This window comes from Rhipicephalus microplus, chromosome X (assembly GCF_043290135.1).
Source record: "Rhipicephalus microplus isolate Deutch F79 chromosome X, USDA_Rmic, whole genome shotgun sequence".
In the NCBI taxonomy this organism is placed as follows: domain Eukaryota; kingdom Metazoa; phylum Arthropoda; class Arachnida; order Ixodida; family Ixodidae; genus Rhipicephalus; species Rhipicephalus microplus.
The window spans coordinates 160342836-160364340 of record NC_134710.1 but is presented as its reverse complement, the minus strand read 5'-3'; the positions used below and the strand labels follow the sequence as shown (position 1 = coordinate 160364340).

Genomic DNA, 21505 nt, shown 5'->3' with positions numbered 1-21505 from the left:
ATTCTCATAGGTTACAGTGTGTGTGCTGGATCTTCATAATTTTTTTTATCTGGAAGGTCATTTCAGTGAACCAAAGCCTATATTTTGGCTTGAGTTGTTTCTGTCAACGTATGCTTATTGATTGCTTATTTATTGATTGCTCATTATATGCTTATTGATTACAGCAATGAATTTGGGTAGACTCGTTTAACCAAAGCTGCATGAACACCAACTACCCTCATTTGCTTTGTAGCAGAAACTTAAAAGTACAAATTATAAGGTTTCGTCGGATATAATCATATCTGGGTTTTTAAATACCAGAGCAGTAATTTGATTATGAGGCAAAAATCACAATGTTGCTTTAGGAACACCAAGTGCTGTTTCGCCAGATAGCGAGTCACGGTGTTTACAAGTGACCTTAAGAACACTCAAGGGGCTTATTCTATTGCACACTGTTGAACAAGGAGGTAAATTACATTTTTAGTATGCTGTTACCAGTCCGTCTATCAATACTACATATCATTCTACTGCCATGTGAAAACTACTTCGGGCAGTCCGTCTTAGATAGCACCACACCGCTGCCAAGAAGCCCGCTAGCGTGAACCCGACTGTGCGTTGCGAAACGTGGCAGTCTGGGCATGGTAAGGTATACGCACTTGATGAGCGACTGAAGTTATGTTGCATCAGCGGCCACAATATGTATGAAGAATTAACTGTATTCATAGTTCTGGAAGCAGGGGCCATATTTGTTTAACAATGTGATTTTTTTTATCGTATGTACCATACAAGCAGCTAGTACTTGTGGCAGAACAGCGGCATCCAAGCCATTGAAGAAGATCAAAAATAGTAAAAATGAAGTGATACATAAATAATTGAAAATATTGACCACAATGTTGATTTTGTGCAAATTCACATCATCTTCCAATGTTTTTGCTCTTTGTCATTGACTCGGACAGGGCTCAAATAGCACCATTATTCCTCGGATTGGCCATTTTATGTTGCAGAAAGAATGAATAGAAAATTAATTGTAATGTTTTGAAATGTGGGCAGATAAGATCCCTTGTATGATATAATTTTGTACCACACCAGCTGTTAATTTCATGTCTGAAAATTTCTTTATTTCATCTGTCTGGTTAACATTCTGCTGCCTTTGGCTAAATTTCGTTTCACTTCACATCTACTTCATTGTTCTGACTGACCATTGGTATCTATAAATTCAATCATTCTTGTCACACTATTGTCTCAGCTATGAAATGAACTTGTCATGATTTCCGACACATGTTACAGTGTGTGTGTTTTTAATTAGGTTTATTACACTTCAGTTCAGAACCTAAGGAATGTCATGCATTGTCCATCGGTTCAAGGTTGGAGTGCAAATTTGCAGCTTGAGTGTTTTCCCCAGTTCCTTCATCCCATGTACCAATACTGATTGGAACAACCTTCCTGGTTCTATCACTGATATCAGTGACATTTCCAACTTCATATTGTCATCCTACTCTTCTTTATTAGTTCTATCAAGGCCCACAGAGAATAAATATAGGCTTTGCTGTTTACTGAATATTATAAAATCTGCAAGCTTTCTCATGCTAACCTGACACCAACGTGTTTGAATTTCAAAGCAGCTTTAGCTTCAGGCAAAACTTATGTAAGTGGATACGACTTTTCACAGTGACTTTACAGTAAAGTAGTAGTTGAGACATTATTGTATGTAAACTTTTGCTGCCATTTATTAAAATCTGCAAATGTTTGACACACTAATGGTATCTGTAGATGCATTTTAATAACTGCAGTAATAGTTTCTATACCTAAAAGGCTTTGAAGGGAATCAAGTTAATGAATGCAGCCAATTATGTTGAATGTAATTTAAGACGAAATGATTTTTCTTATAGGTACATGCTTGGAGAAGAAGGGTACTGCTTAGCATCAGTCCTGATGGCCTTCAAATACCTGGAATCTCTGCCTTGAACCTGACGACCAAGCTTTTAATTGTTTTTAAACTTATCTGATGCTAGTCTATAAAACAAATTACTGCACCTGTGTTTTTTATTTAAGAGCTGGAAACTCAATTGCTTATGTTCACATTCATTACCTTCAGCAATTTGTAAAATTCTTCCAACACTAGGCAAGCTTCAATCTTAGTCCCAAGCTAATATTGAATTGGGAAAAGTGCTTGTTCAGCCACATTTGCCCAAGAAAGCACATAATTTTTTCTCCTTACCTGGCATAACTGTTTATTAAAAAGGATAGTGATTTGAATTAGTTGGCTTTCCATATTGCCAAGGGAGTGCACTGTGAAGCAGGACTAAAGTGCATGAAAATAAGGTCAAGCAGTCACTGCTAAAGCTTCGTTTAATACAGACACGTTTGTTCTGTTTCCTGTATGTCTGTATCAAACAACAAAACTTTAGTTGCCATGCAGTGTTCATCCTTGTTTTTAAATATGAAGCATTTTTTAGCGAACTTCTGCCACTTTGTGTGCATCTATCTATAAACCAACGACTTTCTGCCCTCGTGTTTGTTTCATTGAATGAATATGCACCAAAAGTTGTATGGCATGACCCGACTTTGAGCCACATGATTGGCATGTAGCAACATGAAAATTGCGACACCCATTTCACGTGCCGCTTGATTTACATGCCATGCTCATAGTTCACTTACGGCCGTTTTGCTAGCTCGGTATACTATAATTCAAGTGGTATGGTATGACATGATTCTATGATGAACATAAATGGCAGTTGGTGACATGAAATCATAAAATGCATGCAATGTACATCATGATATGACACTGTCTTGGTGAGCTCATGGCCATTTAATTAACTTGATATATGTGATAATTAGTATGGCATGACATGATTGTATGAAGAACAAATAGCTGGCCGTGCATACCACAATATGTTTCATCACCATTGTATACAAGAGATTGTGCACCACTGCATGCATGATGAACGTGTGATAGTGAACATGTCATGGCATTAATGTCTTGATTTGCCTGATACACAAACAATATGGTGTATGCTGCTCCTCAGTGACTGCTTCCTGTTAAATTGGTTTCTACAGTGCATGGGATCTGCTGGATTTTTTCTGTGTACCTCTTTCCTGCTTTGTGCTGCACCCCCTGAACAAGCTTAAAGGAGCACAGACATCAAATTTCAAGATCAAGATGTGCCCATCATTCAATCGCTTGGCATGCATAGGTGTTCTTGGCCAAATTTGAACGGAATCCATTGCGTGGAAGTTATTTTAATTTGATGTCAAACAGCGTAGAAGAGCTACGGAGGCATGTCGGGGAATCGTGAGTTGCAGGTGAGTTGTAGTCGTCTAGTGCGAAGCACGGAAAAAGTGCAATGAGGGTGTCTTTTCATATCACGTATGTGTTGTACATCAACACGACTACAAGCTATCAAAAGTGGAACAGCGTATAGTTCGATATCATCGCTAACAAGTAACACGCAGGTATCGTTGAATTTTAGTTCATCTGTAGACTTTGAGTCCACGTAAAAGTGGTAATACTATCGTGTTAACTGCGAGAGGCTGGATAGGTGGGGCCGTCTGGAGGCGCAAAAAAGAACTTGGCAAGCAGGAAACGTATTCTATTTATTCGCTGATCCTCTTGGCAAGCAGGAAACGTATTCTATTTATTCGCTGATCCTCATTCGTGATAGCTATATTGCACTAACCCCCCTGCGTATACCTGAATGTTTTGCACGCCAAAACACAACAATATAGCTGAGACACACGAGCGAGCATGGCTGAAGCGTGCATCCTCCGGCACCTCTGCAGTGCTGCTTGGAACGACGTCCATTTTGGAATCACTGTTCTGCAAAAAGTCGATCGAAGCAAAAATAATTCGCGACGTCACAAATTGCAGGGATTCCAAGCTCCAGACTATTGTATTGAACCCGAGTCGACACTTTGTACGGAGACGACAGCAATGCAGGTGACAAGGCATGACTGAGTGTGTCCGCCTAGCAGACGAAATCTTTGCGGAGCGGCTGAGCCTGACGTTACTATTTTCTGTGAAGTGGTCAGCTGTGGCGTGATTTGGAAGTGACCGCGAGGTAGCGCCACTTCTGGTGCTCCCAGCGCTAAAAATGGTGGGATTGCCGGCTGTTTTGAATAGTGCTAGATACCAGCGATATAAATTAATAAAAGTGATAGTTATTCATCCCTTAGTTGTGTTTTAGGTCACGAATTGCTGCTACGAGGTCTATAGCTATTCGCTGACGCAAAAATCCTGGCATGAGGAAATTTGATGTCAGCAGAGTAAGCAGGTGATCCTGGTTTCAGCTTTATATGTTTAGAACTGTACCATATTTTCAGCTGAAGTTTTGCGTGCTTAATAAGAGAGATATTGGCGTTCAATGTATTAAATGTCTAACCCTGTAGCTTTGCCTTCTTGCTTTTCTTGGAGAACTGAATTTCAGACTAGTGAACAAAATTCAATTTACCTTTCCTCAAAAACCAAGAATAGTATGACCATGATATTTGGCACACTCATTCAACATTATTGTGGTATTAATAAAAACCTATTAAAAATGGCTCTTATATTTATTTCACAAGAGAAAAAAAATTATCCTCTTTTGTGATGTGTCATTAGGGATACTTTCTTATTAATCTTTTTTTATTCTTTATTGTGAATTGGAACAGTTAGTAAATGTTTTAGGTTCAGGTTGTTTGGAAGGAATTTAGGTATAATGAAAAAAAATTGAGTCCGATTAGTCGGATAGTTATTCAGGAAAGGTACATAAAGTTCAGCAAATGTTAAAAAAAACTGATCATAAAAAAAATGCCCGTGAAACATGCTCACAACATACAGTTGTAATTCTTTTGAAAATGCATTGAGTGGGACATTTCTGATCAAAAAGTATGAAAATGGTAGGAAGTAAATATGTTCAACCAATCAGGCCACAATTATTGTTAAAGATATGTATAGACGCACAAACAGTGTTAGAAAACAGCCTGCATATCAGTCTCGGGTGCCATTTTTAAATGGCTTGGAGCACTTTAACGTGATAGTCGATGCATGGTTTTTTTTCCTCAAGGTGTGTATTATTTTTTTAGCAATGAAATAAAAAAAATGGTTTTATTGGTCTGTATACCCAACCATACCCCCTTTATATGCTGTTTAAAGAAGGGAAAGGATGAAAGCTTAACCTAGAGAGCACATCTCTAGCCTGCTAGTCCTTACGGCTCATGCAGTCTTCCATGCAGATGTGCACTATGCTCTACATGTGGGCGTCTTCGGATGCTCTAAGAACGGGCGTAAAAATTTGCATGTAAAGAAAATACCAAGTGTATAATAGGCTTCATACTATTGGAAATTGCAACAGCTGGAAGTGTTGCAGAATGTTAAAGCCTTCTGTTCAAAACTTTGTAAACATGCTTAAGCAGCACTGCCAGATTTGAAACAGCCATTCAAATTAGTGTCGATGTTCTTGCAGTCACACAAGGTGCTCACAGAAACTGTTATATTTTTGAACAGCCGAGTCTCTGCAGTAAATAAAGTATTTAATTGCAATGAGCGTAGTTGTCTTATTATTAGCGACAGCAATCGAAGCACGTGCAAACAAATCTCGGCAACCAGTGGTACTTAAGCAACATGACAGGCGCAAGAGGCCTCTCACATTAACCATGTTGGCGATTACCAATATTATCGTATCGCTTATTAGATGTTCGCACTACTAAGACACAGTCACAGGCATTCTGGTGACACTCGGGGATTAGGCGGCGGAATCGTTATCTCTGGAATGACACTGCAGTGCTGTATAGTGTCGAGTTTGTCCTCAATCTGGAAGAGCTCGTTGGTCAGTTTCCTGAGGGAGGTAGACACTTCTTGCAGAAGTTGATGCGAACGAACAAGATTTTGAGAAATTGCCCCAAGTTCGCGAGCAGCGTTCTGATATGGATGCTGTAACAGTTCGCATACGCTCTTGCGCAAGCTTGCGTTGCGTTCACGGAGTTTTCGGTGCAGAAGTGTCCTGTGCTGGCTAGGCTCCGCAGATCGACGCTCGCTCGATGTAACACTTTCACTGGCACTCAACAAGCTGAGATCGCTGGCGACTGTACTGATCGAAACGCTGAGGTCCTCGTCGTCCGATTCTGAAGCTTCCCCGCACACTACAGTAGCTTGCTGACCGCTGCTGAGAGTCGGCGGCTCTGCCGCCGCGATCAACACGGCGTCTGTTGCTTCAGAAGCCATACTTCCTTCTGAAGAGCCAACTGAGGAGCTCGTTGCCCCGGCGTAGGTAGGGTGGCAAGAATGAGCCACACTAGAGTAGGGAAGCGGTAGAAAAAAAAATCATAAAAAGGCAAATACAGAAACTTCTAACGCCGGTGCGCGGCGGTTACTAGAGCCAACGCCTCCTCTAAACAATGCCTGGGGAATGGCTCGCGCTCCCAGCGGAGTTGGCCTGCCTGCAGTTTTGAGCAAGCGCCGCGCGGTGCGCTCGCGACCGAGACTATTGGCATTGTTTAGAGGTGCTCTCTGTCACCCTTATTATTCATGATGATACCTACAAGGATTAGAGGCAAAATTAGAGGGAAGTGGACTGGGCTTCAACCTTTCTTTAGTCAAACAAGGAGAACTTATTGATCAGGCACTACCAGCATTAATGTACGCAGATGATATAGTGCTAATGGCCAACAACAAGGAAGATTTGCAGAGATTGATGGACATCTGCGGTGATTATGGAGATAGGTTAGATTTTAGATTCAGTAAGGAAAAAATCAGCAGTCATGATTTTCAATGACAACGAAGGTAGTGAGCTTAGAATACAGGAGGTCACGCTAGAGATAACAGATAAATACAAATATCTGGGCGTATGGATAAGCAATGGGACCGAGTATCTGAGGGAACACGAAATATACGTGACGACTAAAGGTAACAGGAATGCAGCAGTCATGAAAAATAGGGCACTGTGGAATTACAATAGGTATGATGTTGTGAGAGGAATATGGAAAGGGGTCATGGTTCCTGGGCTGACGTTCGGCAATGCCGTCTTGTGCATGAGATCAGAAGTTCAAGCAAGATTAGAAATTAAGCAACGTGGAATAGGTAGGCTTGCTTTAGGAGCTCACGGGAATACACCAAATCAGGGAGTACAAGGTGATATGGGATGGACATCATTTGAGGGCAGGGAAGCTAGCAGCAAGATAAAATTTGAGAAGCGATTGAGAGAAATGGGGGAAGAGCGTTGGGCTAGGAAGGTTTTCAGCTACTTGTACATGAAGAATGTCGATACAAAATGGAGGAAGCGAACCAGGAAGTTGACTGGTAAATACCCAGAAAACAGCAGGTGGCCAAACCAAAAAGAACTATCGGTTAAGAAGAAAGTGAAGGAAACGGAGACTGACATGTGGAGAATTGGCATGATTAAGAAGTCCGCACTAGAGATCTATCGAACTTTTAAGCAGGAAATTGCCAAGGGAAGGATCCATGATAATACTCGGGGTAGTTCTCTACTGTTTGAGGCCAGGACGGGAGTAATGCGAACCAAGACATATCGGGCCAAATACGAAGGGGTAGACACAGTATGCAGTGCGTGTGGAGAGGAAGAAGAAACTGCCGAACACTTGATAATGTTCTGTAAAGGGCTTCACCCTATAGTTCAGGATGATGGCGCAGAGTTTTTCAAAGCACTGGGGTTTAGGGACCGGGAGGGCAAAATAAACTTTAAGCGGGTAGACTTAACTAGAAGGAGGTTATCTGATTGGTAGCTAAAGTCAAGGCACGAGTGAAAATTAAACTCTTCACTGCAAAGTACGAATCCTCAAACTCACTTTTTAAGGAAAAAAAATAAATATAATTTTAGGTTCATTAGGTATTACGGCTTAATGGCGCTAGCCACCGCACAATCTAAAGGGTACAGCCATATCCATCCATCTATCCATCCTACCATCCATCCATCCATCCATCCATCCATCCATCCATCCATCCATCCATCCATCCATCTATTATCACGGCAGCGGGCGGTACCAGCTAAGCGTTTTTCATCTGCGGCCCATACAAGGAGGTTATACTTAGAACTTCTGGAGTGGCGGTCCCGCATACCCGCCCATGTATCGGAGTGAAGCCGCCGGAAACCCGTCGGCGGCCATATTGCTCAGGGCAGAAGGAGGCGGCGACTGCCTTGTGCCGCCGTTGTGCCCCGTACGCTTGCAGCCGTGCCTTCTGTAATAGCAATGAAAGGGCCGCTTTATTTTTCTTAGGACGCCAGGGAACTTTGAAACGACTAATATACATCCTATTTATTTTTTTCTTGACACTTACACTGAGAGTTAAAGATGATGCGATAGGATATCAGTTTGTATTATATGTTTACACTGTTGTCTACCGCTCGAGAAGATGCAACGAAAATAAAATTTAAGAGCGGGAGAAGTTGTAGAATGCTAGCTGGAGACGAAAACAAAAATATGAAACCAATAACGCAATAAAGGAAACTGAAGGTTCACGGTACAACCATATTTATTCACTTGTCCACATTCAGCACCACGGTTACCGGCCGCGGCGGCCACTTTTCTAATGGAGGCGAAAAGCGAAAACGAGATTTCGGCGCAGGTTAATGATCCCCAGATGGTGAAAATTAATCCGGAGCCCTCCACTACGGCAAGGCTCATTGCCTGCAATGCGTCGGCCCGTTAAACCCTACAGTTAGTCACATTCAGTACCAGATGCATTTGACTAAACCAAACGTTAAATCTTCCAGCAAAAAATTAAAATTCTGACTAAAAGAACAAATGCATCAAACACTAACAGTGAGCTAAATTAAATAGAAAAACACATCAATCAAGTTCTCGCACTTAGAGATTTTTGAAAATAATCTCTCTTGTTAGGAGTGTGCGCACGTTTTTGTTACAGTTCTCCTGGTTCATTCTCCTAGAAATGTGATGAAGTCTTGTTCTGATGTACACGCTGGCAATTTTCTTTGATAAGCTATATATATGGTTATCAAGGGGGTCACAGTCCAGCAGGTGAGGCTCCAGCTGCGCGAACAATGCTTTTTCAAACACTGCAGTCATCACATGTACCAAAAGGCTATCTGAGCTAGTATTAAGGGATTTCAAATTCTTGCATTCATGCTGTAGTACTCGCAGTCCCTTTTCTGCAATACTGCAGATCTCTAAGACGTCCTTGGATGGTGCGACAAGTCCACCTCTGTTTTTTGCTCTGACAAGGTCTGGTTCTTCGCTTGATTCCAGCGCAGCACTCCTCACAATTCGTGACAGACCGCACCTTGCGAGCCACAAATCCCGCTATATACGGCACAACAGCACTCGTCACCGCTGAAAGGCTCTGGGGGAGATCCACACGATGAGTGTAGTCATGTTCATCATCCACAGGCTCCAGAAGCGACGACCTCCTGTGTGACGTAACTGCTGTTGGTGACTCGGCAAGGCTGACAGCACTGGACATGTTCAGGATAGACACCACATCTCGGCAGCAGTTCCCAGCGTCAGACGATGTTACCTCTGTGTGGAAGAGGAGGCGCTTATAGGCGGCTCTGAACTGGCAGGCTGTGGGGTTGTTGTTGTATCCCCCCTTTCCCCTCACACAACCAAAAAACGTTTCCAAATGGTCTTGCGACATCTTGTGCGTCAACAGATACTTCAAAATTTTCGTGGCCACAAGGGCATCGAAAAGGGCAGTGACACTTCGAATGCAAATGATGAGGCCAACAAACCCAGTTTTTTTCAGTCCATCTATCACTGGTCGCCCACTTGCATCCTTCAGCCCCCTAATATACTCCTCGGCTTCGTGGAAGAACGATTTCCAAGAAGCTGCATTCTGCTGCCGCAGTGGGGCTTTGAATGATCGCGCCAGAGGGTTCCTCGAGTTCAGAATATCGAAGAGGCGATCAAAGATTCGAATGAACTCCGCTGTTGCGTGGGCACCTTGAAACTGGGGAAGCTTCAGTTTATACTCGCAGAAGTCCAGTGCATCAGCAACAGATGAGCTAAGGGTCTGCACAGCCAGTCGAACCTTCATTTTTTGCTTTGCCCACTCCAGATGAACTTTCGTCAGCTTGTTTCCAAGGTGCAAGCCCTCTTTTTGTTGCAAGGCCTCAAGAGCTTCAATGTATGACCACTTCACTTTACGCCCTTGAATATCAGTGAGGTGGTTTACTGATCCCAAGCAGTTACGCACAAGCTTGATCATGTGGCAGGCATCTAGAATCACAAATACTTTGCTTGGGCAATCTTCTAAGCACTGGAATGAGGTGTTAAATCCCGGAGAACGACAGCGGAGATCAGCACCAAGAAAACTGGCCATTGAAAAGTTCGAGGCCGCTCCATCAAAAGTCAGTGATGCTGCTATGACACCTGCTGAAGTCACGCGCGAGATACACTCTTTCGTTAGCTGCGCTCTTTCAGAACCAGAGAGAGAATCAATGAAAAAATACCCAAGGGGCACCTTCAGCCTCATATTGAGTGCCACCAGCATGAAAACACAGGCATTCGTTGCTTCTGGGAGGCTGTCATCTGGCATTTCCATGCCCAAGTCGACATATCCGAAAACTTTGTTGCCCACAAGTTGGACATGTTTTTTAATAGACATGTCGTCAACCATTATGGCAGCGACCAGTGGCTCATCTCTTCCTTGCACTATGTTCTTGATAAACTCGAATGATTCTGAGGTGAAGCCAGGATCACCATTCACTGCCTTGTACCATTCGCGAAGAGTTCGCTGGTTTGGCAAAGCATTGTTAAACTTAGCTCGCACATAATCATAAGCCCTTGGCGAATAATAGTGAAGCGTCAGTGCAAATGCTCTTAATTCTGGGGGGGTATTTGTTCGTCTTTTCATGAGTTCTCTTGAGAAGCTGCTGGATATCCGGAGAAAATGACGCTTGGAAAACCTCCAACCCTTTTTCCGACAAAAGGTTCTGCTCCTTTAGCTGCTCAATCAAATCCTGAGAAGCATCAATGCGTTTTGAAAGTCTCCGTTTCTTCTGGTGCAACGTCTTGACCTTCTTTTTCAGCTGCTGTACCTCTTTCGCCGATTCATGCACTTTCTGCTTGTACCACTCCTTCGGGGGGGAAGTTTGCAGGGGGGAGACTTCGGCAGCTTTATCCAAAACAGGCTCCTGAGGCGAATGCATCTCCCGACTTTTTGGGGGAGCTCGTTTTCTTTTCTCCTACGCAAAAAGAGGAATAACGCGACAGCGTCAGAAATTTAGGCATTTAGAGCGAATGCGCAACTAAATATTAGAAACTGAAAATCCCAGAGATGCGGAGCTAACGCTACAATAACTACATTTGGTAAACGAAGAGCTCACGAAGCGTACTCACTGGCTTTTGTAGGTGCGCTGGAAACGCTGCAAACTTGGTAGGGATGCTACCAGCTCGTAGTCTCGTTGTTTGCCCTGTTCTATCGAAGCAGTCTGCTTCAAAGTGCGTTGAACACAAGACGTCATTCTTCTTCGGAGTCCAACCTTCTCGCCTCACAGCGCGCTCCCATGCACTGCGCAATTCGCAGTCTTTGGGAAACCTGCAAAGCACAAAAATGTTTCACAGTGTCTCCATGGCACCCGGACGTAAATGGGAAATGCTTGTACGCGCGAATGCATTCGTAATCGCAAAAATATGCGAGGGAAAGCGAGCGAGCAAAGCACGCTACTTACACGTGAAAAGTTATCCCCGGTGTTTGCTTCACGCGATTTGCGCAGCCAAATGCTGCGCAAGAGCCCACCATCGTCTTCAGAAGAGGTCAAAGTCGTCTGCCACAGCGGCCTCATTCGATTAGAGGCACCGCACTCAAGAAAAACAACGGAGAGGCCGCACGCACATGCACGCGTTACAATGCGTTCGACCGCTTTCTGCCCTGAGCAATATGGCGGCGCGTGGCGTCAGCCGCGGAGCCCCTCCGCCACTCCAGAAAGTTTAGTATAACCTCCTTGGGCCCATAGGAACGCGTCAGTCGAGAGTTGTTCGAGACCTGCAACTGTACACCGCTCTTTCGGAGGCTATGCAAAGTGTTGCGTTGTTGCATCGTCCGTCACAGGTGACACTAGCGACCGAGAACATTCTAAAATAAAAGAGAGAAAGGGTGTGGCAGCCGTTTTTCTTCTCATGCGGCAGGCATCTTCTAGAGGAGGCGTTGCTAGAGCACATACGACTTCCCATGCCGTGTTTTGCACTGCACCACAGAACAACTCAGCACAGCCAAGGCCTAGATGGGGAATCACAGAACACCACTTGGGGGAATGGCTATAGGCACAACTTGTAGAGGTGTGCGCCGAGATATGGTGGCTAGAAGGAGCATACAGTTTCCTAGGCTACAGACTTGAAACATCGAATCTGAGGTCTCTGTAGTGTCTGCGCATGCGCGAGATGAAAGAGGGAAAAAGAAAGACGGGAAAGACATAGAGGGGAAAGAAAATCCTTCTCACCCACTCCGTGTTCTCACCGAATGTGACGTTGCATTGCTTTTTATCTTTTTTTTTTGAAAGCAACTACTCCCGAGCTCGGGCTCCCACCCGGCTTTTTCAAAGCGGACGCCGCCACCGCGCTAGAAATGAAAATATGGCCGTCACGAACAAACGGATTCCTTCCTCCACGCGAGCGGAGAAATCTCGCGCTCTTGTGGCGATGTCGTACGTGTTTCTGTCGGTCAAAATATTAAAGCAACGACGAACGACGACCGCTGATGTCAGACTTTCAAGTCCCATCGCCCACGGTAAGCCATGTCCGTCGTTTTCACGCAGCTTCGTTAAAGTGGTTATTCATTTCTGCTGCTCCTCGCCGAATGTTGTTAGTTAACGTTGTGCCTACCTTGAAGGTTTCCTTTTTGCCGTCAGATGCCTGCATGGTCTATCAATTTCTACCGCACTTCCTCAGTGCGGCACGCCGAATTCATGGGCAGGTCGGTGCAAACGCCTTTGTAAGGTAAGCAAGCTACTTCATTGTTTTGTTTGGATAACCATCTCCTTCCCCTCTGGGAAGGAGATGGTTATCCATCTCCTTCCCCTCTGGGAGGCCCGGCGCTGCCTCGTCCGCCGATGGCGCCGGCAAAAACACAACCGAAAGCTCCAAATTCGCATCGCTGAGCTCACCCAGCGAGCAGCAGAGAACGCGGCCCAGCTCGCTGACTCTAACTGGGTGGACCGTTGCAATACGGCCGCTCGACAAATGTCCAGCCGGAGTACCTGGCGCCTCTTCCGCGCCTTGATTGATCCGACCCAAACTCGAACAGAGACACAAAAGCATCTGCAACGAGCATTTCACAGCTTCGACGGAGACACAGCCAAATTGGCATGTAAACTCCGAGACCAATATCTATGCACACAGCAGGACTCCCAAGGGCCGGCGTACTCGTATGCAGGTACCGAGAACGTGGAGCTGGATCAACTGTTCCAGTTACACGACCTGAAGGCAGCCCTAGCAAAAATGAGGCGAGGAACGGTGCCGGGAAGGGATAAAATTACCGTTAAATTACTTGCCAATCTTCCTGACTCGGCCTACACCATGCTCCTTGCCTACATCAATTCCATTTGGATCTGGAAAACAAGCCTACCAATTGAGTGGAAGACCGCCCTGGTCACCTTCATACCCAAAGCGGGCAAAGCCATTAACACGGACAACCTCCGCCCCATCTCCCTTACTTCTTGTGTGGGAAAATTAATGGAGACGATGGTGCGCGACAGGTTGTCCGCGTTCCTGGAGACCAAAAATGCATTTGCAGACGCCATGTTCGGGTTCCGCCCACACCGGTCCGCGCAAGATGTCTTGCTTCAGCTCGACCATGAGATCCTCGATCCAGTCGAGTATCCCCTGAATGACAAAGTTGTGCTCGCTTTGGATCTGAAGGGGGCTTTTGATAACGTGACCCACGAAATTATTCTAACACATCTCTCACAGGTGGATTGTGGCCAAAACACTTTCAACTATATTAAACAATTCCTCATTGACCGACAATCATACATTCGGATTCAGGACATTGAACACGGCCCTTACCGATTAGGCACGAGAGGGACTCCGCAGGGAGCGGTCCTCTCACCCCTCCTATTCAATGTGGCAATGATGAGACTCCCCGCTCAGCTGGCGAAAGTCGAAGGCATACAGCATGGGCTGTACGCCGACGACATCACCATATGGGCGTCACACGGCTCGGCAGGAGACATGGAGGCAAGCCTGCAGCAAGCGGCGGACATCGTGGATGACTATGCCCGTCGCTGCGGCCTTCAGTGCTCCCCGTCCAAATCGGAATTCGTGCACATACGCCCCTCACCAAAGTGCACCACAAAAATTGACCTCTCCCTTATACCCGAACGCGATGAGATTAGAGTACTGGGGCTTTTTATACACAAAAATCGCAGAGCAGACACAACATTGGCCAAATTGCGTAAGGTGGGGGACCAAGTGGGCCGGATGGTCCGCCGGGTTTCCAACAAGCGCGGGGGGTTACGATGCAAAGATGCCTTGCGGCTGGCGCATGCATTCGTAACCAGCCGAGTCCCGTACTCGGCTCCATACCTCCACCTACGCAAATCCGACGAGAATGCACTCGAAGTCATTCTCCGCAAAATCTACAAGCGCGCCCTCGACCTTCCTGTCAGCACCTCTAACCAGCGCCTTTTGGGCTTGGGAATGGTGAACACCTTCAAGGAGCTGAGAGAGGCGCACTTGACAAACCAATATACTACTCTCTGAAACACCGTCGGGTCGCCGCCTCCTTGCCCGGCTACACATCAATCATTCAATACACACGGAAGAGCGCGTACGGATTCCAGAAGTTTGGCGATACTCCTTGCACGTGCACCCTCTTCCGGCTAACATGACCCGAGACGACTACAGTGGCCGACGCCTCGCGCGGGCGGAAGCCTTGGCTCGACACTACGGCCACAAATTCGGAGTATTCTACGTGGACGCCTCCGGCCCGCACCACGGTGGTTGGTACACGGCTGCGGTCGTCCACCAAAACACCGTTGTAAACGGACTCACATTCCGTTCACATAACATTACGCACGCGGAGGAGATCGCCATCGCACTAGCCGCCGCAGATCAGGACTCGAGGGTCATCATCACCGACTCAAGGGGTGCCTGTCGCAATATTGAACAGGGATACATTCCGTACCGTGCTTATAAAATTTTGCTGAACAGCAGCTACCTAGGTGCCCCCGCGCACCGAACTATCATATGGGCTCCGGCTCACACGGGCCTCGATGGTAATGAGACGGCCGATGCCGCTGCCCGCGCGCTCACTCTCTGGGCACCATCCTCGTCCCCTACCGATCCGGAACTCGAACCCAATCCCGCCTACACCTTTAAGGAGGTCACACAATTTTATCAATCCGGCCATAACGTCTATCCGAAACCCTGTAAGGGCCTCACGAAGGCGGAGAAGCGAATCCTCCTTCGCCTTTATACTAAAACTCCATTGTGCCCGGCAATCATGAAACACTTTGACTCCGCTTGCACGGGGAAGTGCCCGCATTGTGAGGAAAATTCCTCTGACATTTTCTACATGGTGCGGGCATGCCAAAAAACCCCAAACCTTACCCCACTACCCAACCCTTCGCGGGAGGACTGGGAGGCAGCCCTGCTCGGCTGCTCTGATCTGACGGCCCAACGGGCCCTGGTCGAGCGTGCCCGGGCCGCGGCCAACGCCAATGGGCTCCCGTAAGAGGGAGCTCACCTAGTGTTTGTACGAGGCGGCCCCTTAAGGACCGTTCCCACCCTCCCTGTAAGTAACATCTGTAAATAAAAGTTTTTCAGCAGCAGCGTCACTGCGAAAAGGATGTGACCGGAACGTCTGCATGTCCAACGAAAGATGTGAGATGTTTTGATGGTATTGAAAGGGTCGGGAAACGAAAATGAAGCTGCCCGGCAGTAAATTACCCTGCTTCAATAGAGATGAGACAGACAGATCCCAAAGTATCTCTCTATAATTAATCATGCCCTTTTGAATCTCTCGAGCTCCTAAACGTCCACGGGGCCTTGCCTACCACCATAGGCAATTAACATGCGACGTCAGTCAAACGTCATGGCAAGAAAAGTTAACACAGCGGTAGCTTTCGTTTGCTCCAAAATGACAAATTTTTAGGAAGCTATGACATAGCCAAAAAATAACTGCGATTCTCGTGCTCTCAGCGGTGTGTGCCATAGAAGTACAGCGAGTGATCTGCTTATTTCTACTTTCAAGTACATCTGCGCTCTGTCACGTGTTGCCCTCACTCGCTTGGTGCCGCATCTAAGTTTTTTTTTTTTTTTTGCTGGTTTCGTTAGATTGCGATCTGCAGCGTGTTCTGGGTGGCTTTGTCCTCACTGTGAATACCACATGCGTCGTCATACGATGCCACACAACTTATCAAAGTGGAAACAACGTTCGTGACTACTTTGTGGTGCTGCCATCGAGACGATGTGATGCCGCGAACCTTGGTCAACTGTGGCTGGGTCGTCATGTTTTGTCGACGGCAGAGACTTTTGCCGACTTAAAGCAACGTGAGCTGGGAATTGAATGTAACAACATAAATGAGCTTAGTCGAGGTATAGTTGTGAATGGACGGCCACGATTCTGAATACACACGCAGTTGAAGCTTTTCCGAAAATGTTTCATAACACCTTTTATTTGAAATGGCAAGTGATGTGTCTTCACATACTTCTGTCTTCAACACAGCAGTTTCAGTGATATCACAGCATGCCATCTATAAGTTAGCCTATTAAACATGCTCACTAATTGACTGTGGTAAGTCATGGGCTAATTATACGTTGTGCCTATAGCTGGCTTACGGCTGCGCTGATAGTAGCTTGAATTCCGCGTTTATTAAGGGGAAAGCCTTAAGCGCCCCTTATGAAGCATAAGGTTTGCCTTGAAAAATGTTGTGTAGAGTACGAAAATTAACATGACCTTGGTGAGGCTAATAAAAAGATGATAAATTAGAACAGGTGGATTTCGAGCCAATATCGAATGCGGGCACTCGAGCATTCTGCTACAAAGCCACTTCAATGCTTAAAAAGTGCTGCAACATCCTATAGAGTATTCATTGAGCTCATCTAGCAGGTGGGTGGCCAGTGAGTGCCCAGACCTGGCCATATAGATGTCGTTCAGTGATCTGACACATGAACTTTGATGTCTTGTTAAATTATGAGGAAATGAAAATCCACAGCAATACTCGGGCCAAGCACCTTGGTTGTGGTATTAAGATGATTGCACGTGACCACAGTTACGGTCGCTGTGGCACTAGAGCTCCTTGTCGATGACATTATGTGAATACCTCCTGTACAGTTGTCACACCCAAGTTGTCTTGTTAACAGATGTAACCTCACATGGCAGAATTGCACCTGCCGTCAGGCTACATGATTTTACTTGGATGCTGACAACACTTTACAAGAGTGTTGCAAAGGAACATCTGCGAGAGCAACATTAACAGTTTAAAGCTTTCGTAGAATACTTACGACAAGTACTCTAATAAAAACAACTGTTGATGAAGGCAAGGAAAGTGCAGGGGAAATTACCTTCACTGTTTTACTGTTTTAGAGGAGAACTGACGCAAAAATTTTGCAGCTTTTGTTTTGATTGTTTTCCCCCCGACACAGCAGGACAAGACTGTTGGCATGAAGCGGGCAGCTGTCATTCAGATGTGCGCTTTAAAGCCTTTATGGTCATGTATCCTTTAAGGTGAATGTTTACATTCTTTGCGTTTTGGTTATCATTTGGGGTGCTGCTGCGAAACGTATAGTTTGGAGTGCAGAGTAGACGATTTGCCTGTATCAGCCGGTCTGTCAAGCTGCTGTCTACTTCATTTCTAGCTAGCTGTAATGATTTAGTTTTTTTTAGTTTTGATATTGAAAATTGCATTGTTGGCGAGTTTTTTTTGCATAGGTAACCACTTGCATTCCGAAGGTGAAACTTGGCCGGCATTATTGTCTTCAGCAAGACCGCTCATATACGGTTTTTTGAAGTGTGCACAGTTTTGTTGCAGTTGGCCTTTATGGCCGGTCAGTCACTTGAGTCAAAACTTTAGTATAAGGTTAGTCCATGAATACGGTGACGAGAGTCGGGGGCTGAGACACCTGCTTCATTCATTTCAGGGACCTGCAAGTGTGGCAGCTACAAAGCTAAGTGAATGGAGCGGCTGCTTCTGTAAGGGGGCAGATGGAGCCACTGTGTGACGAGTGCGTGCTACATCAAAGGACTCCCAATGTGCCAAGCCTCCCACACATCAGCATAACTTCTCAGAAGGCATGATTGCTATTTTCTAGCTGTGTAGATTCCTTTAAGGTGGTCCCATTTTTACCAAACTTGACATTGATGCATGCAGAAAATGTAGCAGATATAGAATTAGGAGATATAGCTTACGCAGTGGTGGGCTCTTGGTTACATAAATATCGAGGAGAGTGAAAATATTTGTATCACCCCCAATTTCATATCGCTAAAGAACTAGCAAAATACATTTTCAAACCACAAAAAATTCCGAACAGTTTGCATTAAGTTGTGCACAGCAAAGCATGGGCCCGTTGACACTCATACTTCCTGTTAACGGACATGTCTAGCTGCAAGATGTTTGGGCTGCGCAATGTGTGTCTGCTTTCTTAATCCCATGGCCCTCCGGACACAATTTCTCTCCCCTAATGTTTCATGTGCTATGCTTTTCTCTTTGTCTGCTCACCAACCCATCTCTTCACCACACACTCGCTTCCTTTTCCCACTACCTTGCTATGTTATGCTCTGCCAGTGTGCCTGAATAGCCGAGTGGTTAAGATGCTCACCTTCAAATAGAGGGTATGCGTGTTCGAATCCTGCCTTCTGAAGAATTTTTTGCAGTTGGAATTCTTTATTTGTATGTTTTTCTCCCTGTAATTCTCCTGTGTATCATGCTGAGAGGCGGGTAGTGGGATTCGCCTAAATTCTGTGGAACATGCTTGAATATGTTTGATAGTTTTCGGGCACAGTCACACACTTCATGCCACACTCGAACAGCTTCGGTCAATATATATAGCAAAGCAATTATTAAATGCGAAGCATTTCTTAGCGAACTTCGACGACTTTGAGCGTAACCGCTGGGTCATTGTCGCTATCGACCACCTAACGCGGTACGCTGAAACAGCTGCGTTACCTTCTGCTACCGCAAAAGACGTTGCATGTTTTTTACTGCAAAACCTGGTTTTAAGGCATGGAGCACCTCGGGAGTTACTAAGTGACCGTGGCCGCGTTTTTCTCTCCGATGCCATCAAAGCGTTGTTGAGCGAGTGTCGCATCATACACCGCACTACCACAGCCTATCACCCGCAAAATAATGGGATGACAGAGCGTTTTAATTGTACACTTGGGGATATGCTGGCCAAGTACGCTTCATCCGACCAGTCAAATTGGGATAGCCTACTGGCTTTTGTGACATATGTTTACAACACTGTAACCCAAAGCACCACTGGATTTTCGCCTTTCTTTCTTCTTTATGAACGCGAGCCATCATCAACAATGAATACCATTCTTCCTTATCGACCAGAGCCTTCAGAGATGACTACCGTTTCTCGAGCAGCAGCACACGCTGAAGAATGTCGGATGCTTGCTCGTGCGTTCACGTCACATGACCAGACGCGCCAAAATATCGCCATGACGCGGCAACCACGTCTATGAGCTTTGCTCCGAACTCACTGGTGTGGTTATGGATACCTTCTACTCCTCCAGGACTCTCCCACAAGCTTTCGTCCAGGTACCATGGCCCTTATCGAGTTGTACGCCAAACATCCCCTGTCAACTACCTTGTCGAGCCGCTGGATGCATCTCCGGACAAGCGCCGTCGGGGACAAGAAATCGTACACATCTCTCGGCTCAAGCCATACCATGACCCTTCTGTGTACACCTGTCCTTAGGTCACCAGGATGGCTCCCTCATCGCCCGGGGGTGATTGTAACGAGGGCAGTGGGCATGGAGCTCGAATATAGAAAAGGAAGAAGACTTGCTGTAATCACAGGCTTGCGTTCAGTTAGCCCTTGCGCTAAATAAAGCTCTCGTTCCCCGAGTCGAATCCCGCTTGTTCAACTACCCGTTTCAATATATATTATATATACCAATGCAGGTAATTTACACCCCAATATCACAATATGTTTACAACAGGTGGATGGTTGCGGAAATTTTGTCCACCTGGGGTTCTTTTACATCCACCAAAATGCACTTCCCTGCACCATGAAGTATTTTACCTCTACCGAACCGAGGCCGCCGCTGCAGAGATAAGATCTTCCGACTTACGGGCCAGCAGTCCAGTATCGTAACCTCAAGATTACCACGGGGTGGGTGACTACCCAACACAACTCTATTGTTAGGACAATTTAACACCTCTTTGGTATACGTAAAGTCTCTGTACTTGAAATTTCTCTCAATCTTTCGCTACACTCTCAAACTCTGTTAAGCACCACAACCAATCACATGTGCCACCATTTTATTTGTGAAGATTTCCTTGGGGAGCCATCGCGATTTAACCACCGCTAAAAATGGAGGTTACACGTTCCAGCTTTTTATGTTAGCCATTTGTGCAGTGTGTTCTGGTGTACAGGAGTGCGTACCGGTTCATGATGATGGTAATTATCAATTCACAACACAAAGTAAACTCGACCGTATACTTCTATTGTAGTAAACTAATGTCCATGGCTGCACTGAAACTGCGTGTGACCCGCCCAACTGCAGAACGCCAATTAGTCTTGGCTCCCATGCCACTCCTTTGCCCATTTCAAGCAACTCAATTTGCGAACACGGTTAATAAACACAAGCTTTGTAGACATCTTAATATTTATTTTGATTGTTTGAAGGGTAAAAAATTTTTAAAACATACTACACTAATAAAGAACACCATAATGTCTTATATGACCATGTGATAGTGTCGCAGGAAAATTGCGTGTTTCACGCCCCAGTGTCCGCATATCAATGCCAAGAGGATGGTCTTCTTCGCCGCACTTAAAGTGACAGATGTGGTTGGCTCGTCACATCGGCGAGTCAACATTTGGGCAGTCTCGGCTCATGTACCCTTCCTTGTTAAACTTGACATATGCTCGACTGCTGGCAGCGCTGTCCACTAATATGTCCCGCGCAGAATAGTAAATGCTCTCTTCCGTATCCAGCATTGCCTAGTAGAAATGTCAGTTCTAACCGCAATGACTTCATTGCTCCGAACAGATAACACGGTTCCCCAACCTGCATCTGTATTCGCTATCTTCAGAGTAAGAACGCGTAGAGCCCATGATCATGGGACGCCATGAATTGCGGTGCTAACGGCGGTACACTTCTGTAGCCTAACCGCATAGACTTACCCTTAGGCTACAGGGAAGCCTCTGATTCCATTTACGATTTCGACCAATGCAGACGTGCTGGGTCGGTAGATATGTGCACGAGGCCCGTGGTGACTACAGTCTTCGTCTTCTCGTGGTGATGATGATGCCTCTACCATAGCTCATACCAACTCATTGGGATTGGCCGATAATTGATCATATGATTTTTTTAGACATCTCAAGTATTATATATAAGAACCACATTCAAATCCGCCTTGATTCGATTATGAATCTTTCTGCAGCAGAACAAATATCCCGGTGACGT

General features: G+C 45.6%; 2 protein-coding genes across 6 annotated transcripts in view; one reads left to right on the top strand and one right to left on the bottom strand.

Annotated features, from left to right (window-relative positions):
• Positions 1-2012, top strand: part of LOC119177087 (DNA transposase THAP9) — a 100515-nt gene extending 98503 nt beyond the window's left edge. For all 5 annotated transcript variants that reach the window (XM_075878086.1, XM_075878084.1, XM_075878085.1 and 2 more), the window contains one exon: positions 1869-2012. In XM_075878086.1, the coding sequence (XP_075734201.1) occupies positions 1869-1944 (76 nt within the window). In that variant the 3' untranslated portion in view covers positions 1945-2012. The remainder of the gene's footprint in view (positions 1-1868) is intronic.
• Positions 2013-5468: 3456 nt separating this feature from the next.
• Blos3 (Biogenesis of lysosome-related organelles complex 1, subunit 3) lies at positions 5469-6366 on the bottom strand. Its single transcript, XM_075878089.1, has one exon. It carries the CDS (start codon positions 6176-6178, stop codon positions 5672-5674), a length of 507 nt encoding a protein of 168 aa, XP_075734204.1. The 5' UTR covers positions 6179-6366; the 3' UTR covers positions 5469-5671.
• Between the last annotated feature and the right edge of the window lie 15139 nt (positions 6367-21505).